This window comes from Psammomys obesus, unplaced genomic scaffold, assembly GCF_907164565.1.
Source record: "Psammomys obesus unplaced genomic scaffold, mPsaObe1.curated_primary_1811, whole genome shotgun sequence".
In the NCBI taxonomy this organism is placed as follows: Eukaryota; Metazoa; Chordata; class Mammalia; order Rodentia; family Muridae; genus Psammomys; species Psammomys obesus.
Window position 1 is genome coordinate 39,465,523 of NW_026587216.1, and position 27,942 is coordinate 39,493,464.

The following is a 27,942-nucleotide window of genomic DNA, read 5'->3' on the forward strand; positions in this document are numbered from 1 at the left end:
CACACACACACACACACACACACACACACACACACACACACACACACGCATATACATAAATATATACACATAAATATGTATATATGTATATGTATCCAAAAACGTGATTGCTGGGCTATTATAGTGCTATTAATTGTTTAGTGAAAAAGCGTCCCACTATTTTACATACTGTACTGACTTATACTCCGCTGATGCCGGGGAGCGCTCTTTCCTCCACATCCTTGTCAGCACTTGTTTCTTCCTATTTATCAGGAGTGATGTGACATCTCATCATGGCTTGGGTTTGTATTTCCTTGACTAATGATGTTGGCCATTTTCACACACCCATTGGTCATTTGTACACATTCCTTGGGAAACTGTCTTAGCCATTTTAAATCATAATATTTGCCTTTGAGGTGTATACTTAGTCCTCACATATCTTAGTTACGAAATCTTAATTATACAGTTACTTTGCAAATGTTTTCGAATTCCGTAGGCTGCCTTTTCACTTTATTGACTGCTTCTACTGCACAAAAGTATAATGCTATCCCATTGGCCTATTTTTGGCTTTTGGGGGCTTGTAATTTTGAATGCCAGGAAGTCATTGCTAAGACCAATGTCTTTTTATAACTTTAAAAACATCCCTGCCTTATGCTGTTTTAAGTGTTGTTCTTGGGCACCTGGCGCCTTTTAGACCTTCTTCCTCCCACTCCTCTTCCCCCTTCCTCCTCATTCTCTGCTTCCCCCTCCCTTCCCTACCTCCTTCCTCTGTTTCTCAGATAAACTGCTTATATTACAAATTTGATTCGGCCACCTATCAGCTGTGTGATTCTGGGTAACTTGCTTACCAATTACCCTAGGTTCCTCATTTTAAAAGCTTCTCCAAGAGGAACAGGGAAGGAGCAATTAACACTAAAGGCTCTTTTTTTATGGTGGAAAAAGTATATATTTAGAATTAACCAGCTGGACTCAGTTTAGATGATCCCAGTCTTGTTGGCAACATCCAGAGCATCATAATCAGAAGCCAACCGAATAGAAGCCTTCTTCTCTCCAAAGCCATACGGAAACACACTATTCAGTTTTCTCACTGGCCTGTCTTCTGAAGCTGAGCACCTCTCGGTTCTATCTATGGATTTAAATCCCACGCTCTTAGAAGGGTGTCAGGTAGACTGGGTCAGGGCCCTCCTTAATGGCCTGTGTTTAATTTAATCACCTTTGTAAAGGTCCTATCTTCGAATATCATCACATATTGAGATACTTTTGGTTAGCACTTCAACATGTGAATTGGGGAGAGAGATGTGATTCAGCCACCACAGTAAAACATGTTCAAGTCAGAACCTGCTCTAGCTAAGAAAGTAAATAGCATGCAGGAGGACCTAAATAACTCAATATCAACAAGAGGATCAGTGAATTTATACAAATAAAACTCATGGAGAAAGGGGAGAGAAAATATACTTTGCAGGGTGTGCGGATACACACCTTTAATCTCACCACTACAGAGGTAGAAGAGGGCATATTTCTCAGTCCCAGGGCAGACTGGTCTACATAGTGAAACCCTTTTCTAGAAAAAAGAAAAAAGTTATGCTTTTAATCTGTAGAAAAAAACATAATATAAGAACTCAAAGGGCTCAGAGTAGTTTAAGTGAGATGTTCTGGGTGACTAGTGGTTTGAAAAAAACTTAGACTACAGATAGGCAATTGAGAAGGTTCTGGTGATATCAGGAAACTTGACAGGTTCTGGTTGTATATTAAAAGAAGGGGTGTGGTCAAAGGGATGGGTAGGCAACACCTATGCCCTTAATTGGAGTTAGAATGAAAGGATAACTATGGTGCATCCATATATTATATACCAAATCTTACTTAACTCCTTAGGAATACGCTTAGGGTTTATATTAAAAATTGCATAGCTTATTTTGGAAGGGTGATTATTTTATCTTATTTTAGGAGTTTTTATACCCTTTTCAGAGGTAAAATCAGTTGTCTTAAATCTTAGCATGCTAAGCCATGTGCAGTAATGTGCCAGGCTTTGGAAACAGCATCAACGGGGAGGTATGGACCACCTGAATGGGGGAGGGGCATAGCTGAGGCAGTAGAACAGAGCACAGGCCATAGCAAACACAGAGTCTCACAGCAAATTCTCTGTGCAATAATGGTAATACAACCTCTACAGATCAAAGAAACAATTTCCTACTGACCTTAATGCATTCTGACTAGCTCTTTGTATTTCATCATTTCTTACTGTGAAGGTAAACCAGGACCAGCCAAATAAAAACAGCAGAAGCTATTTATTCTGGGCTTGAAGAGATTTGGGCTTGACCACCCATGTTTTGAAGGGGGGTGGAGAGGGGAGGTCAAGGGAGGACTATGGAAGGTCTGACAAGCAGAGTATCTGCTGGAGGTAAGTTAGAAGCACCTTCTTGGCTTTTTCTGGTTAGGTTGGAACCATGGACAAAACCCAGAAAAGGTGTTATTATGAATCTGATCCCTGCCATTTGGGCTACTGCTAGACAAGTCACTGCCAAGTTTCCCAGATTGTCTCTAAAGACAGGAGTGAAGCCTTCTGCAAGCCCTAATGTATACTGAGCTGCTTTCCTTGGTTGGTTCACCAGGCAGGCTCTTGCAGGCCTTAGGGTCACAGCTTTATTATTGTTGAGCTTGGTCTTTGGGCATCTGCATTTACCTGAAGAAATATCCCAAGCTGAGGGCTTCAGGGACTTTGAAGGCCAACGAGACACACAAGCATAAGCATGGACATGTGTGCATTGAAAACATTGATCTGTACATATGTATATCAAGCCACAGACCAGGAAGCTCTTGGTTGAGCATTTTTAAGCCTACCAAATATGAACTATAGACAATCATTTTGAAATATCAAATGCTACCCTCTGAGTTTCTCAAAAGCGTTGGCAATAAAGCCATTTTTTTCCCATGCTAACAGATAATTGAAAACTCATTTATTTTGGAGAAGAAAAATGACCTTTCAGCTTAAAATAACTCAGAGACTATGCAATATTTTGTTCTTTGCCATGCATGGCTTATATATGATGATCTTCTAGAGGCCCTTAAAAGCAGCTTTCGCTGAAAGAAATAGATTCCTCACTTGGGCCTACAAGATAACCAACTGAAGGCAGGATGAAAGGCAGGCTGTAAACTGGGCTACCACTTATTTCTGCCCATAGCCATGTAAATCACAGAACTGTCATCTAAAGCTCATGTCAGGGCTCGGAGGATAAACTTGGAGAGCCTGGGCCCTTTTTCTGCTCTTCTTCCCAAGGAGTACAGATAAAATCTTTGTGCATTTCACTCTCACTTGGCTCTTCAGTTGTGGTATTAGGAGCTGTAGCTGAGCCTAGTCCTCTGTGACTCTGGCAGGCAGGCCTTTTGCCCTACAGCTCCAATTATACTCTCAGCACAATGCTGGCATCTAAACTGCACACAGAGACATCTGAGGTGGTTGCTTCCCTCTTTTTGTATTTTGAGTCTGAACAAAACCTTGGAAGAGAGGAGGAACTGGTGTCGTTACCTTAAATTTTGAGATAAAACAGTCTTGGGCAAATGCAGTTATTTCCACAGAGTGCCCGAGCGAAGAGAAAACATTATTGGCCTCTAACAGTGGGCTTCCCTATTTTTAAGGCTCGCAGACTTTCACCTCATCTTTTGTTTTATTGTCATTTTCAGTGAAGACACCAATGTGGTCCAAAAAGTTTTGAAGTGTGCCTTAAATTATAATAAATGATAATAACAATAAGAAAGAAAAACACATTAAAAACTATTATGTAAATCTTAAGGAATTGCTTTCGATGCTTCTCCACAGCTCAGCACTTATTTTTATGTGAAATTGCTAATCCTCTTAATGTGTAGCTTAATTCCACAGTAAATCTGACATTTTCGTTTCCTCGGTCCATTTCATTTCAAAGCAAGTTCAAGTTCCTTGAAAACAGTCAAATATTTAATCATGGAGAAAGAACTGTCAAAGCCTAACAGTAACTACTGGGTAATCCCTCATTTTGTCCAAGTGAAGTCATTCAGACACAATGGGCTTCTTGGAAAGAGCAGCATCTAAGGGAACTGGACAGAGTACCATTCTAATCAATCATTCCTGTGCACCCTGTCACACCACTGGCCTAGCACTGTTGGGAACTTCTCCAGCCGAAATAAAACCACGGTAGGAAGAAAGGCAAACTTCTCCCACAAGCTGTTTGCTTACACCTCAGAGCATCTGGCCTGAGAAGCTTAGAGTAGAATGCATGACATTTTTTTTCTTTTTTCTCCAACTGCTGAATACAAGGAGGTAGAGTATCAGGAAAAAGGGATAACCTACAGCTTCAGTTGCTCTTGGCCACTGTGTTTGGAATATGCCACAGTGAATCTATGCATGGGTGCTTACATCTGAAGCAGCCACGAACTAGTGCTGATCAAACTGCTAGCCTCAGACAGAGAGTAGAATTCTCAAGGTGATATGGCTCTTCTCCTTGTCCAAGTAATAATTTCTATTTTCAACCCACTAAAGATTTTTTCTAATTTTCATTTTTTAATATCAATTATATTTTATTCACTTTGCATCCCAGCTGTAGCCCCCTCCTTCATTCCCTCCCAACCCCACCCTCCCTCCCTCATCTCCTCCCCTGGCCCTCTCCAAGTCCACTGATAGGGGAGGTCCTCGTCCCCTTACATCTGACCTTAGCCTATCAGGTCTCATCAGGACTAGCTGCATTGTCTTCCTCTGTGGACTGGTAAGGTTGTTCCCCCATCAGGGGGAAGTGATCAAAGAGCCAGCCACTGAGTTCATGACAGAGACAGTCCCTGTTCCCCTTACTAGTCCCACTTGGAGACTGAGCTGCCATGGGCTACTCTGTTCAGAAGTTCTAGGTTATCTCCATGCATGGTCCTTGGTTGAAAAGACCCCTGGGCTCAGATTTCTTAGTTCTGTTGCTAATCTACTAAAGATTTAACTCATTTTTAAATATTTTTTCTAAGTTAAATATCTCCCGGAAACATGGCACTCTGATATTTGTGAACTATAAGCTACAACCTACCAACTTTTATGAACACATACCCCAAAGAGAAAATACCACTGTAACTTTTCTCTATTTCTTCCATCTAGCTTAATAAAGCAAGTGTCGGAGCTCCTGAATGAAAAGTTACACAATAAGGGGAATGGTGATAACTCAACCAAGTGGGAATGTAAAACAAGGCTGCATTTTATTCCGCTTCATCCTACACCATCAAGGAAACTTCACTCTGTCTCTGAACACCCTGAAATAAAGACAAATGAAGACAGTTTGGTAGTTAATGCAAGTCACTCAAGGGACTTAGACACACTCGAAGAAATTATTTTGTAAGTGTTTTGGCCCAACACGACAGCCACCTATCTGGAAGGTCTCTATTTCAAGATAACAAGGGCTGGATGACCGAGGATGTTCAAATCTGGAATTTTGAAATAGAAGATTATCTTGATGGGTGTTTGGCAACTAAAGAGTGATGAGACTTGTGAATTCCTCAATATTCAGTCATTGCTGGAAGCAGTTGTACTGAAATGTGTTTCTTTTTAAAAGATTGTTCCTTGCATGATATTAATATTTGTTAGTTAAGGTAGCAAAGTAAAATAGTATCACATAGACTGGAGCTCCCAGATGTCACCCACACTGAGATTCCATGATGTTGGAATCAAACTAACACGGAGCCTCTGCTCTACTTCTTAAATAAAGCTGACCTTGAATCAGGCAAATGCCAAAACCCAGAAGCTCAGTTAAATGCGATTACGAAATAAACACTTAACTAGCAAAAGGAGAACGTTTGCCCTAAGCAAATGTCAACAATTCTGAATGCCACTGTAAGGCACAAGGAAGGACAAGAATTTTTTTTTTTTTATTAATTACAATTTATGCACTTTGTATCCCAGCTGTAGCCCTCTCAATCCCACTCTCCCTCCCTCTTCTCCTCCCATGCCCCTCCCCCAGTCCACTGATAGGGGAGGACCTCCTCCCCTTCCATCTGACCTTAGCCTATCAGATTTCATTAGTACTCTGCTGCATTGTCTTCCTCTGTGGCCAGGTAAGGCAACACCCCCATCAGGAGAAGTGATAAAAGAGCCAGCGCTTGAGGTCATATCAGAGACAGGCCTTGTTTCCATTACTAGGGAAACCCACTCTGATACTGAGCTGCCATGGGCTACTCTGAGCAGGGGTTCTAGGTTATCTCCATGAATGGTCCTTAGTTGAGTATCAGTCTCAGAAAAGACCCCTGGGTCCAGAATTTTTGGTTCTGTTGCTCTCTTTGTGGAGCCCCTGTCCTCTTCAGGTCTTACTATCTCCCCCTCCTTTTGTAAGATTCCCTGCACTCTGCCCAAAGTTTGGCCATGAGTCTCAACACCTGCTTGGATACCCTGCTGGGTAGAGTCTTTCAGAGGCCTTCTGTAGTAGTCCCCTGTCCTGTTCCCTGTTTTCTCCCTCTTCCAATGTCCATCCCATTTGCTTTTCTGAATAAGGATTGATCATTTTACGCAGGGTCCTCCTTGATTAGCTTCTTTAGGTGTACAGATTTTAGTATGTTTATCCTAGATTATATGACTAATATCCACTTATAAGTGAGTATATACCCTATGTGTCTTTCTGCTTCTGGGATACCTCAGCCAGGATGATCTTTTCTAGTTCCCACAATTTGCCTGCAAATTTCATGATTTCCTTGTTTTTAATAGCTGAGTAGTATTCCATTGTGTAAATATACCACAACTTCTGTATCCATTCCTCAGTTGAGGGACATCTGGGTTGTGTCCAGATTCTGGCTATTATGAATAAAGCTGCTATGAACATGGTTGAGCAAACGTCCTTGTTGTGTACTTGAGCCTCTTTTGGATATATGCCTAGGAGTGCTATAGCTGGATCTTGAGGTAGCACTATTCCTAATTTTCTGAGAAAGTGCCATGTTGATTTCCAAAGTAGTTGTACAAGTTTACATTCCTACCAGCAATGGAAGAGGGTTCCCCTTTTTCCATATCCTCCCTAGCAGGTACTGTCACTTGAGTTTTTGATCTTAGCCATTCTGATGGGTGTAAGGTGAAATCTCAGGGTTGTTTTGATTTGCATTTCCCTGATGACTAAGGGTGCTGAACATTTCCTTAGGTGTTTCTCTGCCATTCGATATTTCTCTCTTGAGAATTCTCTATTTAGCCCTGTACCCCATTTTTTAATTGGATTACTTGATTTGTTGCTTTTTCACTTCTTGAGTTCTTTAGATATTCTGGATATAGGGTCAGATATAGGGCTGGTAAAGATCCTTTCCCAGGCTGTGGGCAGTTGTTTTTTATCTGACTACAGTGTCCTTTGCTTGACAGAAGCTTTTCGGTTTTATGAGGTCCCATTTAATGATTGTTGATCTTAGAGCCTGTGCTGTTGGTGTTCTGTTCGGGAAGTTGTCTCCTATACCAATGAGTTCAAGGCTCTTCCCCACTTTTTCTAAGGACATGGATTTAAGGGTAAGGTGAACTGGATTAAAATCCAGTTTGAGGATGGAACTTAGGCAAGTGTCTTAAGTTCTCTCATCCTTATTTCACTCATTGCTGTAAAGATTAGATTAGAAATATTACACAAAAGTGCTCAGCACATTGATGGCTGGTATGCAGCATTTAATGGATGTTAATTATTACATTATTATTCCAATAATACAGGATACTTCAAAGTTAACTTTCCAGTTGCTTTCTAAAATGCATAAAATCATGTAATTAAGATTACAAACATCATAATAACAATATCTAATGTTTATTGAGCATTCCCACTCATTAAACCTTCAGAACACGGGCAGACTGAATGCCATGCACATTTTGCAGATAATGAAACTGAAATATAGAGAACATAGCCAATGTCACATAGCTAGTGGAATGACTCAGAAAATCTAAGCAGGCAGTGGAGTTTAGTAGATTCAGAGTCGAGGAAATCATTAACATTTTAATATCAAAACATTTTTACTTCAAAAAGTAGCCCTTTCTCATTAGAGGCCACTCCCATTTTCCCAACCATTTGGACAGTGGAAAATATCCATCTATTTCCTGTGTCTGTTGATTTGCCTATGTTGATTTGATGTTATAGCATCCCAAACAGACCTAGTAAGAAAAGTTCATATGAACTCTTCATATGTGCTCTTCTACTGCCTAGCCAGTTTTTACTTAGCATGATTTTTTTTTTTAAAGTTCATCTATGTTCAACTAGATATCAGGACTCCATTACTTTTTTATTAAATTTTTATTATTTATATGTTAATTACAGTTTATTCATTTTGTATCCTAGCTATAGCCCCCATCCTCATTCCCTCCCCATCCCACCCTCCTTCCCTCATCTCCTTCCATGGCCCTCTACAAGTCCACTGATAGGGGAGGTATCAAAGCAGATGCTGAGACTCATAACCAAACTTTGGGCAGAGTGCAGGGAATCTTACAAAAGGAGGGGGAGATAGTAAGACCTGAAGAAGACAGGAGCTCCACAAAGAGAACAACAGAACCAAAAATTCTGGACCCAGGGGTCTTTTCTGAGACTGATACTCAACTAAGGACCATTCATGGAGATAACCTAGAACCCCTCCACAGATGTAGCCTATGGCAGCTCAGTATCCAAGTGGGTTTCCCTAGTAATGGGAACAGGGCCTGTCTCTGGCATGAACTCAGTAATTGGCTCTTTGATCACCTCCCCCTGAGGGGGAAGCAGCCTTGCCAGGCCACAGAGGAGGACAATGCAACTAGTCCCGGTCAGACCTGATAAGCTAGGGTCAGATGGAAAGGGAGAAGGACTCCATTACTTTTAACTGTTGTAGTATAGATAATACCACATTTTGTCTACTTGTTCCTGACTTTAAAGGACCCTGATTTTACTGGAACAGAATTGTTGGGTTATGCACGGACTCTATATTCAACTATTTTAGAAGGAACCACACTGTTTTCCAAAGTTGCTGCACCATTTTCTACACCCATCTGAAGTGTTTAAAGGTTTCAGTTTCTCATATACATACCAGCACTTGTTAATGTCTATCTTTTTTTTTTTTTTAATAGCTTGGTGGATGTTAGCACTTTATTTAAAATAATCTAGTTTGTCTTGATGCAATCCTAACTTTAGTAATGTACTGGCAGAATGTTGACTTTTCTCTTCCACTGTACAAAGACCCAGTGAGTAACTACCATCTGTGAACTAGGATGCAAGTTCCTACCAGACACTGAATCTATGGATACGTTCATCTTAGACTTCTCAGATACAGAATCTTAAAAACTGCATCTGTGTCATTGCCAAGACGTTCTGTCCTTGGGATTCTGTTATAGCATCCCAAACGAACCAAGATTCTGGCTAAAAGCATCAGGTTGGAAGGACATTTACATGGTATGTAAATCTTCACAGTGAATGATAAGGTTAATTTAGTTGGGCATGGACCACAGAGTCTATTTGGTAGTATAGCTTTACCCAACATTTTCATAGAAGAAAAACCACAAAAAGTAAAGATAGCTCTAAAAAAATTAATGACAAAAATGAAAACAATGAACAGAAAACAAACAAACAAACATTTGCGCGCAAGCACATGCTCGGAGGCAGCAGAACATCCAGCACTGTAGGCTGCCTTCCCAGCAGCACCATGGCTCTGTTAGGGTACCCACCTCCCCCAGTCAGCTCAGAGGAAGCCCTCTGGGTGTATGTGTTGGCTTATAGACAACTCCACATGGCCTTGCCCCTCAAACTGGCTCAGTAAGACTGCAAGGCCAGGCCACTGTTCTGGGTTGGTGGCCTCCTCCTGTGCGCCTGTTGCCAGCTACTCTGTGTCTCAGGCTCCCCTGTATCTGTGAGTACCCATAGGTTTTCAATAGGAAAGGGTCTGTCTGGAAGTCTCCAGGGTTTGTGTGGTAGCCCAAACGCATGTTCACTCTTCTCCACCCAGGTCCTGGTGCTGCTGGCAGCTCTCTCACAGGGAGGACAAAGCTGACCAAGGAGGACTCGTAACACCAAGAAACCTTTTTCCTAACTGTTCCCCACATGGCATCTGTTCTAATACCAGGCTTCCAGCTACGAAAATCAATCAGACTCCCTGTTGTGGAAGCAATCTTTGGGTTTCATTTCTGTCACATGAACTTGAAAGCATCCTGCAGCAGATAGCCCATCTCCCTAAGAGTCCAGGAAATGCGAATTGATACAGGAGAATCAGCAGAGCTCAGTGTGTGCTCTGAGGAAAGAAGAATCCTTATGAGGAAAAAGAAAACAGTCCACAGCACTAAGAGTTGTGGATGCATCAAGATGTTCCTGTGCTTTCTATTCAGATGTGGGGCCTCTTAAAAGAATCCTCACATCCTTCTCTGATCTGCAGAGCCTGAGGGAGGGAAATTGGCTTTAAAACCAGAGTGCATGATCACAAGCATGCAGATAAAGGAAATAAGAACAAAGTCAAATAAGAATAAGGCCTGTTTCATAAGTACATTGGAATCATGTTGCAGCTTTTCTTACCAGGGAGACCAAATTGATCAGTTAAGTCTAGTGAGTCTTAAAGACATCTTATCTCAGGTGATTTTTTCATACAAAAATGTGACTAATTTAAAACATATACCCAAAGGTAAAAAGCAAAGAACAAGGAGCTAGCCATGTCCATTATCCAGGTTTTAGAATTAGTAACGTTTGTCACCCTTGCCTTCCTCATACATAAGAGCTTTAGTTATTAGAAAACCGTATTATCTTCCACAAACTGCTGAGGCAAACATGGAAGCCCATCTGACCAATCACATACACTATTTCATTTGAAATATAAAACAACATAGAGAGGTTATTAGGAAATCAATACCCAGTCTCATCTTATTAATGTGCCTAAGAACACATTTAACCTAAAGCAAATGTAAGCCTGGTTATCTCTACCAAAATCATATGTAACCTTTAAATTTAGATTTAATCTACTGATGTAAGGCTGGAGAGATGGCTCAGAGGTTAAGGGCACTAACTGCTCTTCCAGAGGACCAGGGTTCAAGTCTCAGCAACCACATGGCAGCTCACAAACTGTCTACAACGCTAAGATTTGACATTCACACACAGACATACATGTAGGCAAAACAATAATCCACATAAAAAAGTAAATAAATAAAAAAAGGAAAAAAAAACTGTTCTCGTGTCTTATAGCTATTAAGTTGTCAGAATTACTTTGCTTCCATTTATAGAGTTACAGACAGTTGTGAGCTGCTATGTGGGAGCTGGGAGTTGAACCTGGGTCCTTTGATAGAGCAGACAGTGCTCTTAACCTCTGAGCCATCTCTCCAGCCCTCTTATGATCCTTTATAAAAACATTTATAGCTTTTTTTGTTCTGTCAAGGCCAGAAGTTCTCAAAGTATAGTCCAGGATTTCCTGGGTCTGGACCCTTCAGAAATTTCAAAGGCCCAAACTATCTTCTAGATAACACAGAGGAACACTTGGCTCTTAGCATGTTCCCTCGGGATCAGGCACAAAGGAGTCTCCAGGGGTTGTGTGATCTGTAACACAACAGAAGTGGGAAACAAGCAACATATTCCTGCTGCCTTTTACTAAAATGGGAACCGAAAAGACTTGAAAAATGTGTCATAATTTCAATCTTCTCACCACGTTTTCCACTTAGAAAATATAATTATTCATACTGCCATAAGATGACAGTATTTTTAAATAATACACATAGAACTAAATTTTTATTTCAGCTTTACTTTTTGATCACTGTATAGGAAATAACAGCTCCCTACTCCCCCAAACGAAACGAAACAAAACAAAAAAACCCTCCATAAAGCTCAGTAATTTTTTAAGGGTACCAGGGGGCTACTACGATCAAAAAGTTTAAAGACTGTCAGTCCACACAGATTTTCTTCCTTGTCATCTAACACCGTACAGGTTAGTTTTTGTCAATAACTGGAGCTAGAGTCACCTAGAAAGAGGGACCTGTATTGAAGAACTGCCTTCAACAGGTTGGCCCACGAGCAGATTGGTGGGGGCACCTTTTTGTGTATGCGTATAATTAATGATTTATGGAGAAAGGTCCAGCCCACCGTGGGCAGTGCCACCCCTTCATGCAAGCTATGAGGAGCAATGCAGCAAGCAGCACTCCTCCATGGTCTCTGGCTTCAGTGTCTGCCTCCAGGTTTCTACCGTGAGCTCCTGCCCTGGGTTCCCTTGGTGATGGACTATAACCTGTAAGATGAAATAACCCTTTCCTCCCCAAGTTGGTTTTGATCAGTGTTTTATCACAGCAACAGAAAGCAAAATAGGCCAGAAATTGGTACCTGGAACAGGATGCTGCTGTGATGAACTTGACTGTGTTGTTTTGGGAAGGATTGTGTGAGGATTTTAGAGCATTGAGTTAGAAAAGGTCTCTGTGTGATCAGAGATTAATGAGCTGGCTTTGGGTGCTAGTAAGACAGAAATGTACAGATGATGGGCTTGGCTAGAAGGAGATTCTTTACTAGAAATAAAACACCTTTTTCTCTAACATCCCTTCCACAACCTGTGGGCTGGGTGGACTGCTGAGGAAGTTAACACTCACCTTTACTAATTCTGTGTAGCCAGTCTCCCTCGGCGTCCACCACGGCTGAGCTTTCAGACCATTCACATTGTAGAGGGAACGCTGCCAGACAGAAGCGAAGTGCCCTCTCTTGTGGCCAAGCTCGTACCATTTATACGCCTACAGGAGCAGAAAGACTACTTCACACTGTTCTTTTCAAGGAAACATTTTTATTTCAAAATTAAAAGAGTTACTGTAAGCTCATCACCACTGCTCAGCATCACAGAGAATGTGGTGCTATAGATTGCTTCCCTGGGAAGAACTCAAAAGTCTAAATTCAAAGTGTGATTTCTACTGAATGCAGACAAAACTGTCAGTTTCATACCCAACAAAACTGAAAGGCCTGAAAAATGATGACCTATCTTAATACAGGGGCTGTCTGTACCTTGAGATAATTAAATAAAGATCTTACCCAATGAGACCTGGTGAAAATTCTGCGGTCTAACTAGCTTCTATAAGCCGTCAGGATAAGTGAGCAGCGGCATTTTATTTCCAATCTCAGGCTGTCAGCTTTGTGGATTCTGGACTCATGTCCCACCTATTTTGGTTTCCACGTATCTAAGCCAGTTTAGAACTCATTTGTTGAGAACACACATAACTTAAAGACACCAAAGGAGGCCACGCTTGTATTTAGCTTTCATTTTGTGATATATATAGTAAAGGAATGGATTATGGTTTAAACGATTTCAAACACATTTGGTATTTACTGAAATGGTCTGCTGGAATCAAGAGCAAATTCTTTTCCTAGTTACTGTCTTTGATGCCCCATGGAGACAGAATAGAGAAAAAGGAAATATTATTCAGAGTTGGCATAGTGTGGTGGCTTTAACTATGACAGACATAGTATGTATGTCAGACTTTTTAATAGGAAACCTTTGTTCATGACATGTGTACATTTTCGGCTATAAGGGACAGCACTCATAGTTTCAAGCTGGCTCTTGTGATATAACTGGCATCTAAAACTAGCTTTTTTTTGGGGGGGGGGAAGGGAACAGCTGCCTGCAGAGTACTCAGTCCATATGGCTGGCCCAAATGAGGGCCCACCATATGCTCCTAAGTGGCCCTGCCCTCAGGCTGCCTGCCTCACCCGCCCATTGTCTGCACAGAAAAGTTTTCTAGTGGCACAATGAGTACCATCAGCTCCACTGCTGCCTCTGGTCTAAAGACTGCTCCTTTGAGAGCTGTGTTTTTAAAAATGTACATCCCTCCTTACCTCTTATACAGTGTCTCCTCATAAGGACCAGGGTAGCCTAAAACGTCTAATTCTCCTGCCCTGGCTTCCTGAGAAGAGGGCTAAGACTATAGGCATGTATATTCATACTTGGATAAATATACATGTTTTGATCAATAAAAAGAAGCATTTAATGTTAAATTCCTTCTTTGTAAAATTCCAGACATAATAATTTAAACATAGAAACTATTGACTCTTTTTTATTATTTAAAAGAACTTGGAAGTAAATAAATTATATTTTAGTGTATGAAACTAGTAAACTTTTGAAAGAGTTTAACAATCATGTTTCCAGCTTTCATTGCTTAACATAGTAAAGGATCGATGTCCTTCCTATTTGCCACAACACTGCACTGTTTGCCTTTACTCAAATGACATCATCACATCTTTCTAGCAGCCTCAAATATTTCCATTTTATAAATGTTACAACTGAGGATTATAATAGCTAAATTCCTTGAGCAAGAATACAAGGCCCCTCAAAAAAAAAAAAAAGCTAAATTCTCTTTCTTTTTATCATATTTTGAAACCATAAAAAATTCTTAATTATCTTTCTCATTAAAATCTCAAAGAGCACACATGCTAATACTTTTTCTATGTTATCCTTGAAACACATGTAAGCTGGGCCCAGAATTGACAGCCCAGAAAGTTAAAATGGCTAATCAGGCTGAAAAAAAAGAAAATAGCACTCATCTTTGAAATTAATTTGATCATTGTGGTTTCAGCCAATTTGAATTTAAGACTTTGTTTCTGGAGCCTTCTGCTGTTCAACTGAACACTATTAATTACAATATATGATTCTTTTTTTTAAAGTCTGGTAGTTCATTAATTTTTGAATCATCAGTAATTCATTTGAAGGACTGCCGTACTGACGGAATAGTAGAGAAAAAGGTAATTATAGGACAACCTAAGCAGCAGATAGTGTGGCCCACGCTGCAGCCTTCGGGCTCTGAGGTTTCGGGCTGTCCTGTGCTGGACGCCCGAGCAAGGGGGGGGGGCCTCATAGTACCTGTTCACACTATCTATACAGTCTGCTCTGATGCTCACAGTGACCAGTACGCACTCAACAACAGCCTTGGATTTGCACTCCTCTGTCATTTCCCCTTTGTCAGACTGATGACAGATCAGGAATTTAAAAGTTCATTCTACTGGTATATTGTAGGATGAATTTAAAAACGTGGGCTAGAATATTTAGTTAAATAAGAAACCTGTGTAAATAGCCTCTACACAGAGGTCATTTATCAGGAGTTTTACATTCATAAAGAAGAATAGCGAGGCTGCAGCAGGAGTTCGTCAGCTACCTTGCTTTTTTGTTTTTTCTTTTGAAACAGGGCCGTGCAGCCCAGGTGGACCTCGGGCTTGGCGTGTAGCTGAAAGTGACTTTGAATTTCTGATCCTCCTGCCTTTACTTCCCGAGTGCTGGTATTACAGGAGGTACTACCAAACCCCTTTCATGTGGTGCTGGGGACAGGAAGAGTAGGCCAGCACTCTAGGACCTGAGCTACATCCCCAGCCTTGGGCTACCTTCTTACATGTATTCTACATCAATGTCATTTCTATATTGTCAGGTTATTGCTATGTGTTCTTTCCACAGACACCAACACACACACACACACACACACACACACACACACACACACACACACACAGAGAAAGACTCCAATTCTGAAATCTGTGTGATGGATCTGTCCTGAGAGATTGGGCTTGAACTGGTCTGTCTGGAGTGTCTGTCCACTGGGATCAGGAGACACACTTTTGGCGCTAACTCTGGGTGGCCACTTGGCCTGTGCTGAACTGTAATGACATGACATGGAAGCAGGGCTTTGTTCTATTTTGAATCACAGATATCTGGAGAATAATGTGGCTGGGTAGAAAATGAACAGCCAGATGCTTACAAAGATCACTGGGGTGGCTGATAAGAAACTGGAATCGGCGTCCTCCGAACAAGCGGGACTGCCAATGAGCCCAGGAACCCTGCTCCTCAGAACTGACCCTCAGGAATGGAGGAAAAGAGGGAGGAGCTAAGGCTGACCCCAGCTGTGAGTCAGAAGTTGGCCGTGAGGGAATCGGAGGCAGAATCGAAAAGGAAAATGATTCAGAGGAGAAGAGCGATCTTTCTGTGTGATCTCCACGCACTGCCCTCACACTGGCAGTAGACCCGGGGCGAATCTGCACTTGGAGAACGAGACTAGATATGAAGACAACCTGGACTGACGTTACGGAGCCTCTGAAGCTCGAGTGTTTCAGGGCCGCCATGGTTTGTCTTCCGCTCTCTCTCCTCCACTAAAAGAAGCGTTCATCAGAAACCCATTCTCTCATTTGCCGCAGACAGCAAAGCTGTGGGTTTGCCTCCCACAAGTCTATCCTCTTTCAGGATGGGTCAGCTCCATGGAGGAGAGCAGAGGGCAGCTGCTTCCCAGCAGGTAAGCTCTGAGACGCAGACTCAACACCTAATACTGGGTTATGCTAATGTGGGGCTTCTATGGGCGTGTTTCTGTTCCGTGTAAGGATGAATCCTTGCGAACTTTCCAAATTCAGGGACTGTACTGTTCTTTGCATATTAATGACAATTATGCTGGTAGAACAGTCCCCTAGGCTTAAATACCAGGCTCATAACAAGTGTTCAGTAGCGGATTCATTGTCCTTGAAGTAAGAGCTGTTTTCATCTAAGATATGAGATAAAAGTAGATTTCTTTCATCTGTCTTTGCCCTGTACCACAAAATGTTCAAAGATAAATTAATTAGTGACAATTATGTTTACAGTAATTGAACAGAAACTTTTACCTCGTGTTGGATACTGTGGCAGCCATTTTCTCATCCTTCTCAGTCAAAGGAGGGTTCTTTTTACTTCAAAAAGCATGAAGGAATGAAATAATGACTACCCATCAGCGATTTCTTCTCCCCTCCTGCTCTTCACTTCTAGCGTCTTATTCTATTTTAGTCAAATGATTGGTAGGTTAAAGGGGGAAATGCCAATCATCCAAACCTCTACTGCTCTGAGTTTGTTCCCGTTTCTTGCAGGAAACTGTACAGTCACAACACCCCTTGCTTCTCTAGCTTTCAGCTGTTCAGAGGGTCTTAGATTCTTACTAAATTTAGAAATCTGAAGCTATGTTGTCCTTAGATGTCACATAGAGAAGGCAGTGGTTACAAAGATTCACTGTCTCATTTGCCTTTTTTGAAGACAGCTGAGTTAGAATTCCTACAATGGTGTAGGATGGAAGAGGTGGGTCTTGTTTATCAGGATGTAAATCACAAGATTTGGAAAAGGCTAGAAACTTATGGCACATGATTTCATACCAATATCATATTTATATAAACTAACAACTGTGCTCAGGAAAAAGATAATGCCCAAGAAGATACTATGTCACTTGTTTTAGTTACTACATCTTGTGTATATGTGTGTGTGTATGTTGGTCTCTGTCATTATCCTAGCTATAAAAGTTCAGCTTAAATTTAATATAAATTTAAAACCATTATGACCACTGTGCTTGGGGGCTAGTCAAACAGTTGGTTCTAAAAACAACTACTAAAGAAATTCTAAAATAGAGCAAAAATTAAACTCTGCAAATGCTTTTCAAAATTAAAACAACTTTAGAAACCTCTGTATATCTTAGTTTGAAAGATACTTTCCCAAAGCAGCATTTACCTTTCTTTTCATGCATAGATACACTCAGAGTTACACACACACACACACACACACACACACACACGCACGCACGCACATAAACACACACACATAATACCAAAAGAGGCACTTTTCAGATTATGCATTTGATACCTGGGGGAAAATAAACAAACTATAAGATCCAAACCCTCTTAGCAGAACATTGCCTTCATAATTTATGCTAAAAATGCTTGTAAAGTTATAACTGGTTCCTAGAAGTACCCCCCCCACACACACACACACACTCTATCAGCTACTGGAAATAGTCACAAGCACACTCAGCAGTACCTCTTTGTTCCCGACCCTCTGCATAGCATCACCCAAGTGAAAATAAAACCGGCCATCATCCGTGCCAGGGTCCCCGGATTCGATTCCTTCCTGGAAAAAGACAGTATTACGTCTGTGAAGGCTAACAACTGTGGTCTCGTTCCTTGATTTCTGCAGATTTTCTTTATATCTGAACTATACAATCTCCCAGGATAACATGAGACCTTGAAAATTACATCTCATTACTAAAATTGGACAATGAATTTGGTGTCTATTTTGCAGTGCAAAAAATCAAATGAGATGATTGATCTAAGTTTAACAATAGGTCATAATTAACTGCTTTTGGAGTGGCGCATAAATTAGCATGCACGCTGTCTCCTTTCGCAGAGGGCGCCATCATCTTCAATATTGCAGATGATTCCTCTGTCTGGGTATTTTCACAGTTATTTTGCTCTCCAAGTCTGACCATATGCCACCTACAGTCTTTTTATCCCTGAACCCAAGCACTTCACTGCTTGTGTTCCAAGCGACGGCAGTCCAAGTTTAAGTGGTATTTCTTTCTACCCCAAACAAATGTGCCACAAGCAATTATTGTGACTTCTTACTAAATTTACAGGCGTCAAGCCAACTGGAATTTTGACACATGTAACTTTTACTAAACATTTTCTATTGTGAAATGTTTTGCTCTTTCTTCCATCTTTTCACCTAGGTGCTGGAATTGATATTTTTGTTTTTGTTTTAAAAAAGGGAAGAGAAAATACTAAAAGATTGAATATGGAAAAGCAAAACAATGGACAAAAGTGTGAAATAGTTTAATAGCAAGACTTCTTTTCCGAAGGTTACGTCTTTGAGGTCTCCCCATGAAAGGCCCATTATCTTAGGGCTGGCAAGATGGCTGAGTGTGGGAGGGTGCTTGCTGCTGCCAAGCCTGATGACCTGAGTTTGATTTCCAGATCCCAAGGAGAGAGACAGTTCCTGCAAGTGGTCCTCTGACCTCCACGTTCATAATGTGGATGCACATTCCCATGATTATACATTCTATATTACACATTATATATGCATTACACATTACACATTATATATGCATTATATAATATATATATAATATATATATATTATATATAATATATATATAATGCATATATAATGTATAATGTGTATATTATATATAAAATTTATATCTGTATACATATATACACACACAGATGTGAGGGCACTTTAAGGCACACCAGTGCACATACCCACATGGCTCTGGAAAGAATGGAGAGGTCTGCAGTATTCGACGACAGCCAGGACATACGGGAAAACAAGCCATTTAGAGGGGCACCATTGCTCAGCCTTGTGCCCCAGGGTTGTGGGACAGGTAGGAATCTAGAAGTCTGTGTGACACACACAGAGTGTGGGAATTCTCAAGACAGGCAGCAATTCCAACAGCGAGAATTGTTTGAAGATGTCACAAAAGCCAGCCGTAGCTCTCAAAATCTCTTCCCTCAGTGGGGCTTGCTCTTAGCTGCCACATTGTTACTATTCAAACAAAACAAATTAAACTTAAACTTTAACTGTCTTTCTCAGTCATAGTAGCCACATTTTAGATATTCAGTGTGTGAATAATACACAAGAGATATTTCTTTTTTCTTTTCCTTTTTTTTTTTTTTTTTTTTTTGGTTTGAGACATGGTTTCTCTATGTAGTCCTGACTGTCCTGGAACTTGCTCTGTAGACCAGGCTAGCCTCCAACTCAGAGATCTGCCTGCCTCTGCCTCTGCCTCTGCCTCCTGAGCGCTGGGACTAAAGGTGTGTGCTACCTCGCCGAGCAAGTGGTACTTCTATTATAGCATAGACTCGTCAATGCATGACAATCAGTTCAGGAGCCATAACTACAAAAGCAGATGGGAAGGAGACCACGGCAGCTACCTTCAGGTACGGAATGCTCTCAGCTATCTTGTTCTGCGCCTTCAGGATGAAGCCGTAATGCACCTTAGCAAAGCCGTCATTCGGTGTCACATTCAGAACCTGAATTCAAAGAAAACAAAGAGCTGCTGTGACAGAGAAGAAACTGTACAAGTGACTGTCAAAACACATTCTTAGAATGGATTATGATGTTACTGTTTCAAACACTGTGGTAGTGTTGTCTCGCTGCCATCATTAAACAAAACAAACCCATTGCCTCCCAACTCAAGATGCTTTTCACGCTCGCTGAACCAAAGTTGTGAATGGGAAGGCAGTGACTGCTGGAGCGTGTCTTTAACACTGCAATCAGAAAAATAACTGCCGATTGATAATGACTTCAAAGTTTTCTAGTGATGAGGAAATGGCTACAGATGCATGGGGAGCCTAAGAGCAACCACGGTGGCGTGACAGGGGCACTGCCATGGCCATGGAAATGACCCCTGCTATAATACGGAGCCCACATCACTGCAGGCGATACAGCACTCCTGAGGCTGTCCTGCTTCGAAGTACAACCGAATTGAATGATGAGGAAGTAGCTGACAGCCGAAATCGCCTGTGCTTTCCATGGGTGTGAGGGTGAAAACTACCCGAGGATCTGTTACAGGTTTGACATATCAGCAGGCGTGAGTAAACTGAGCCTTGTGGGTCTTGCATAGCAACACTGGAGAATCCTTAAATGTCGGGAACCTGTGTGTGAGCCTAGTGAGGTACCAGAAGTAAATTCTTTGACTCTGGGCTGTGAACAGAACGGCTGGGACTTGAGAGGACAACCTGTGTCCTACTTTAGCAACCTTTTGGAAGTGTGAGATTATTTTGAAATAACAGGCTTAATAATTACGAAGTAAAAATAGATTCTTTGGAGCACAATGATTTTAAATGTTCAATATAAAGTTGGTGGAAAAAAAATCCAACAGCCTGTGATAAAATGCAGGTGGGTATTTCACAAAGCTGCCCCATTTTTCACCACTACACGCATTTATTATGATCTAAAGATAAATTATGCAAAGTGCCCCTAAATTAAATATTAACAGAGAGAAATCAGCGCAAGAGCATTTGACTTGTGGGGCTACCTAGGAAATGAATTTCTTGAACAAAGAGGAAGACGGTGAAGATCCGAGTGGTACTTGAGAGGGAGAAGATGCCTGCGTTCTTCTCCTCTCTGTCCCTGAGCCAGTTAGGGAGTTGTTCTGTCTATCCCTTCCAGCCATCCCTCTGAGACACTCTAGACTCCTTGCTGTTCATAGCAAGCCAGAGACACCCTTGCCACAAAACTCTTACACTCACGATACCCCTTTGGCGCTCCCCTCGGGCAGCCATGTGGGTCCTCCCTTGTGTGAGAATGTCCTTGGTCAAACGTTACTACACCGTTCCGATGCATTTGACTCATGACAACCTCCAAACTAGAAAACAGACCCCACTCCCAGCCGTAGGTGCCCCCCGAGTTCTCTGTGTTCTCAGAGGACCTATCACCATCTGACCTATTTGGATACTTTATTCCCTCTCTAATACCTATGCTCCAGAGGGACTTTGCTTGACTCATGGCTCATGCCCCGAGCCTGGTGCCTGGTGACAGGAAACTTTCAGCAGCTCAAAGGTGCAGAAGGGTACACGCTGGGCTCTCCTTCCTAGGAGAATCTCTGCAGGCACAGGCCATGCTTCTTCAGCTCACAGGCCCCAAACCAGACCCTGCAGTGAGAAAGAACCTCCAGGACTGAACAGAATCAGTGCCAATCATGGTTCTGCTGCAAACAAATCCTAAATACTGCACTGCATGGATAACATCCATGCCTATTGCAGGCTCACAGACATCAACTCAAGTAACTACTGTATTTAAGCATTTACTGGGATTTCAAAACCCACCAAATTCTAGGCCCCAGAAATACAAACAAGAACGAGACAATCTTCTCTCTCAAAGGGCTCTCGGTCAAATACAGGAGACACAATTGCAGCAGACAAGGATGACCCAACAGCTTCCAGAAACAAACAGGCGACATGTGACATGCACACACACAGAAACACACATACAGACACACACACACATACACACATACACATATTCACACAAACGCATGTGCCCATGCACACACAAACACACACACAGGAAGAAATAGAAACAAGATAATAGGCGTAAAAAAATGGAAAGGAAGACAAGCTGCGTGTTGAATCACAAAGCATTCTGTTTAGGAATACAAGAAAAATAATCCCTTAGGGAGAAGAAATTGCCAGCACTTCTGCTCTGAAGTACACTTCCTAGGAAGCAGGGCCACAGCTCCATGCTAATTTGCAGGTGGACAGGCAGGAATCCTATCTGGCACATACAGAATCAGGAGGATGGGTAGGGCTGAGGCCCCAAAACAGCTGACAGTGCTGTCTGTACCAGTTCCTTTACATGTGTTTTTAACTTTGTAGATGGCAATGCAGTGAATCCACAGGTTTAATAAACCCACAGACAAGAAACCCAGGAAAATGTAAAATGATATTAGAGCATCTCTGTATCTACCTATTATCCACCTGAATATCATCTATCTGCCTGTCTATATCCATCTATCATCTATCTATCCATGTATCTGTCTATAAATCCAGTACTATAGCAAGTACTAGAAGAAAAACTCCAATCCAAGGCAGTTAACTATACCCACAAAAATGCAGGTAATAAATCAATAAATAATCTCATACTAGCGTAACCCAAAGAAAGAAACACACACACACCACCATCACCACCACCAACTACAACAAAATAACAAGAATTAACAATCCTTGGCCATTGATATCTCTCCACGTCAATATACTCAATTCCCCAATAAAAAGACACAGACTAACAGAACAGATGTGAAAACACGATACATACACCTCAGCATCAAAGATAGACATTACCTCAGAGTAAAAGGTTCGAAAATGATTATCTAAGCAAACAGACCCGAGAAGCAAGCTGATAGAGCTCTGCTAATAATTAACAAAATAGACTTTGAAACAGAATTAATCGAAAGAGATAGGGAAGGACCCTTCATACTTATCACAGGAGAAATCCACCCAGATGAAGTTTTAATTCTCAACACCTATGCCCCAAATGCAAGGGCACCCACATTTGTAAAAGAATCATTACTAAAGCTTAAGTCATGCATCCACCTCCACACATTGATAGTGGGAGGCTTCAACACCCTAGTCAAAGCAATGGATAGGTCATTCAGACACAAGTAAAACAGAAAAATAATGGACTAACAGATGTTATGACTCAAATGGACCTAACCATTTCGCCTGAACACACACAAAAAAATATATCTTCTCAGCACCTCATAGAACATTCTTCAGAATTGACCACAAACTTCGTCACAAAGGGAACCTCAACAGATAAAAGAAAACAGAAGAAACTCCCTGCATTCTCTCACACCTCAGTGGATTTAAGCTGATTTACAGCAATGACAGAAACAACAGAAAGTGTACAAACTCATGGAAACTGAACAACTCAACACTCAGTGACTACTCGGTCAAGGCAGAAGTAAAGAAGGAAATTAAAGACTTCCCAGAATTTCAATAAAAATGAATACACAAAATACCTAAACTTTTTAAATGCAAGTCAAAACAACTTGGAGATTCCATCCTACACCTGCCAGAATGGCTAAGATCAAAACCACAAGTGATAGCTCATCCCGGCGAGTATGCAGAGTAAGGGGAACACTCCTCCATTGATGGGCGGAGTGCACACTTGTACAGCCAGTTTGGAAATCATATGGCAGTGTCTCAGAGAAATGAGAACTGATCTACTTCAAGATGCAGATATACTCAAAGGATGCTCCATCTTACCACAAGGACACTTGCTCAACTGCGTTCATAGCAGCTTTATTCCTAACTGCAGAAACTGGAAACAACCTAGATGTCCCTCAATCGAAAAATGGATTTTAAAAAAATGTGGTATATTTACATGGAGCATTACTAAGCTCTTAAAAAAATGACATCATGAAATTTGCAGACAAATGGAGGAAACTAGGAAAAAATCATCCTGTGTGAGGTAACCCAGACCTGGAAAGACAGACAGAGTATACACTCACTTATAAGTAGGTATTAGCTGTGAAGTAAATGATAATCATCCTACCGTCCACAGACGCAGAGAGGGTGAGTAATCAGGAGAACTTAAGGTGGGATGCAAGGATCTGCCTGGGGCAATAGAACAGATTTCATGAGTGGACTGGGGGCTGATGGGGATGGGGCCAGGAGAGATCAGGTTGGAGTGGGGACATGGAGGGAGAGAAGAGATGACTCAAAATGGGGGGCGTTTTGGGACTGAGTGAGAAACCTAGTACAATGAAAACTCCAGGAAATCTACAAGGGTGACACTAGTGAAGACTCCTAGCAATGGGGGCACTAACCATCCTCTGTAATCAGGCAAGGCCTCAAGTGGAGGATTGGAACACCAATCCAGCCATACAACCTCTGACCTAAAGTTTTGTCATGCTTACAGGATGCATGTTGCCAGGACTGGAGGCCAGCATAATCATCACACAGACCAGAGAAATTTATTTCATCCAGCAACACATGGGAGCAGATGCAGAATCTCACAGCCAAATATTAGGTGGAGCTTGGGGAGTCTTCCACAGGAGGGGTAGGAATGGTTGGAGGATCCAGAGGGTTCAAGAACACAAAAACAAGGCCCACAGAATCAACTGACTAGGACTCAAATGGGCTCCCAGAGATCAGGGACATGTATGGGTCTGACCTAGGTCTTCTACAGGTATTTCAAGAGTTCTCTGTATACAGTCATACTCCAATTTCAGACCAGGAAAAGAAACCAAGCGTTGTCTTGTAGGGAATCTTTTACCTGGATTGCTACCGGAGATAATAAAAGATAAATACAAGAATAGAAGGTAGGCCCAGCATACTGGTGCACTTGGGAGGCAGAGGCAGGCAGAGCTCTGTGTGTTCGAGGTCAGCCTGGTCTACATAGAGAGTTCCAGGACAGCCAGGGAGACCAGGGCTACAGAGAGGAAACCTCTTTCCACACCCCATCCTCTGCCTCCAAAAAGTGAATGCCCTTTTGTTGGATCCCTTCTTAAATTTTTTTTGTCTTGTAAAACAAACAAAACATACAATAACAAAAGAGAATCCATGCTTTAAATTGTGTGTCACTGTGAGTAGCATGAGAAAATGTTTAATTATACTTTATGTTCCTGGGATGTGAATCGCTGATTTTTCTGCATGTCGTATTGTATATACTACCCAACTTTGTTGTCAGAATTTGTCTGACTGTTTCTACTATCACAGTGCTTCCAATAATCCTCATCTCACTTAATCGTGGAGCAAAGCACCGCTGCAGGGTAACACACTAGAGGCATACTCCGGCTCTTAGAATAGATTCATCATAGATGCACAGATATTACCAAACCATGAGTAGCACTTCACAGTGATGATACCGAAATAGGAACATTTTAGTAAGAGTGAAAGGATTTTTGTCAGTTCACTAAAACTTGAAAGGCATTCTAAATATTTCATTTGAGCTTACAGTCTTATTTGGGGGGGTGTGTACTTTTTATAAAGTATATCCAGTATATAAATAGACAACACTTAAATCTATAAAGAACTGCAAACATTTGATTGAACACTTTGGCCTGGAAGCGTACACCAGAAAGGATATTTAAAGGACCCTGGTGTGGGAGGCACAGCAGAGTGGGAGCTGAGAGCTATGACGAGGTGGTACTTGGGGTGGATGAAGGTCAGAAGGCAGCAATCCTGCAGAGGGATCTGGGTCAGTTCCAGCAAAAGGTCATCAGTGTCTGGGTGACAGCATTGGGAGGGTGAATCTATTTGGGAAAACAACTGAACAAGTCTTGACTTGGTCCCAGACTCCATGAAGACACACTATGTGTTGCTTCGAGAAGCTCAGGTCCTGAGCTGGTGTGTGTGCGTTTCATGAATGTGGGCTGGCTGAGTTACGGCATCTGCAAAACTTGTGTGTGGGGGGTGGGGAGGGCATCGAAGAACTTGGAATGATGCTGGCTTGGAAAGGAAATGTGGGAGGAGCCTCCAAAAACTACAGGCATGAGCAGCCTCTACCCAACCTCTGTAAAGCTAGTCTCTGGGCTGAAAACAAAAGCAGAAAAACAAACAAACAAAAACTAAAAATAGGATCTCACAATGACTTTTAGAAATATACTCAAAAATCAATGTGAAGAAAAATATGCAACCCTGGTATTATTTTCTGAAATGAACTTGGAAAATGAGATAAACACACCAGGCCAAACTTTGGTTGGGAAAAAGAGTATCCATTAGCCACAGCTCATTAGCTTAGAAGGAAGAGGGAGAAGAAAATGAGGAGCACACATTGCTTGCCATGTGTTAATGCTTCTTTGAAAAGAGAACCAATCCATTGTGTGACACGGCAATATTTGGAGCTTCGTGCACCCTAGTATGCTCAACCAGGGGAGACTGTGGTCTCAGGTGCATAAACAACATGATTTTAGTTTTCAAGGTGAAGAAAAATGCTTCACATTTCTGAGACTTAGTGTCAGGAAGAAGAGATGAGAGTATTCGAGGAAGAAGAGATGTGAAACGCAGTTAGATGCTAGTCGGTACGAGCTCGCAGCTGCTGTGACCTCATACGTGTTGGCTCAGAGAGAGTAATTCACTGGGCACATTAGATTAAAATCAGGGAGTGAGAGAAGGATACCAGAAGGAGAGGAAAAAAAGAGAGATGGGAAACAAAGGATTTTATGAGGAGAAAGAAGGCAGTATGGGAAGGAGGGGACAAAAAGAAAGGAAGGACCCTGTACTTCCACTTTGTGTCCTTTAAGATTTGCTTTTTCTTTTTACTTTGATAAGATCCTGAATCACCAAGACAAGGTGTCTCTTTTAGTCAAACTCTGGAGGAGAGGGACACTGGGTATGTGAGCAAACACCATGTCCCACATGCCATTATCTTATGGACTGAGGTAGGTCTTTTCTAGATGACACATTTGCAGTGCTGTAGTCTCAGTCCTCCCGTTCAGGTATGAATGATGCCATAGAGAGATAAGGCCCAACTTCCGCTCTCTCAAACACATTAAAAAGGATGACAAGGGTAGAAAGACAATAGCTTCAAAAAGTCAATGCTTTTTCAATTAAGCACCAATAGCAACGGAGGCAAGCACCGCGTTCTGAGTGCACGCACTTTCTGCGGGTGAGGCTGCTACTGTTGACATTTCCAATGCAGAAGGGACCCTTTGGCTACACAGCTAGGTCACCGTAGTTGCATTTAACGCACAGGCAGCAGTTTGGAAACCATTGATCCAGAGGCCCAAGTTAAAGAACATGGACATGAATCCATTCTTGTTTTATGGAGATCTTAGCTCTCTCCTGATTCAAAGTTCATTAAGTACCCTGTTGGCTGTATACAAATAAATTCCCTCATTGCCTAAAGGAACCAGCTGTCTAAGTTTCCTAGTTACTTGTGACTTAGAGGTTATCTATTAAAACATTCACTATCATGCAGAAAGCCTTTGAAAGCCATCCTGTCCAGGGGAAGGAAACATCAATGCCACTTTGAAAACTGTATAATCTACTACTTTTGCCTGAGAGGCTCATACTTGCGAAACTTGAAAAGACTCTAATTTTTACATTTATCAACCTCATTATTAACCTCTTCCCTACTCCTATCATGAAGAAAACCCTTAGAAAGTTGTCGATAGATTGATAAAAATGAAGCTTAAGTCACAGTTAACTAAAATTTAAATTGTTCCAATCAAGATATAGGGACCAATATGGTAAATGTATAGGTATACTTGAATAGACGTTATGGGGTCTATCACTTTGTACAATGGTGACACAGCAATAAGGAGAAAAAATGGTCATGGCAGCATCAGGAAGGCTGAGGCAGGACAATTGCCATGAGTTTGAGGCCAGTGTGTGCTAGATGCAACATTCTGCCTCTAGGAGGGTGTGAAGGAAAGAAAGAGCAATGGGAAAACCAAGTCCACAATATGTTAGCACTCATAATAACTTATATACTATTTCATTCAAGATAAAGAGAACAGGACGCAGTGCACATTCCATGTAATTTTCGATCAGCACTTGAACTTACTCTTACTGTGAACCATGAACACAGCATGGTTCATAGAAGACCAGTGCTTACCTCTTCATAAACCTTCTTGGCATTGGCATTGTCTCCCATCAAGAGGTATCCGACACCAAGGTCATTTTTTAAGGTAGTGTCACTAGGGAACAGCTGAACCAGTCTCTGGAGGGTGAGCAGAGAGCCTCTCATGTGACCTGATGTTGGAAAAAGATGAACAGGGATAAAAATTATTATGAGCTCCTTTGTCCTGAGAATACAAACCGTGAGAGAGGATTTAACAGAGCC

At 41.6% G+C, this 27,942-nt stretch overlaps 1 protein-coding gene across 6 annotated transcripts in view; it reads right to left on the bottom strand.

The window, feature by feature from the left end:
* Positions 1-27,942, bottom strand: part of Asph (aspartate beta-hydroxylase) — a 202,511-nt gene that overhangs the window by 34,055 nt on the left and 140,514 nt on the right. For all 6 annotated transcript variants that reach the window (XM_055603353.1, XM_055603350.1, XM_055603352.1 and 3 more), the window contains 4 exons: positions 27,715-27,851; positions 19,581-19,679; positions 17,689-17,778; positions 12,491-12,628 (listed from right to left, as the gene is read on the bottom strand). In XM_055603353.1, the coding sequence (XP_055459328.1) occupies positions 12,491-12,628; positions 17,689-17,778; positions 19,581-19,679; positions 27,715-27,851 (464 nt within the window). The remainder of the gene's footprint in view (positions 1-12,490; positions 12,629-17,688; positions 17,779-19,580; positions 19,680-27,714; positions 27,852-27,942) is intronic.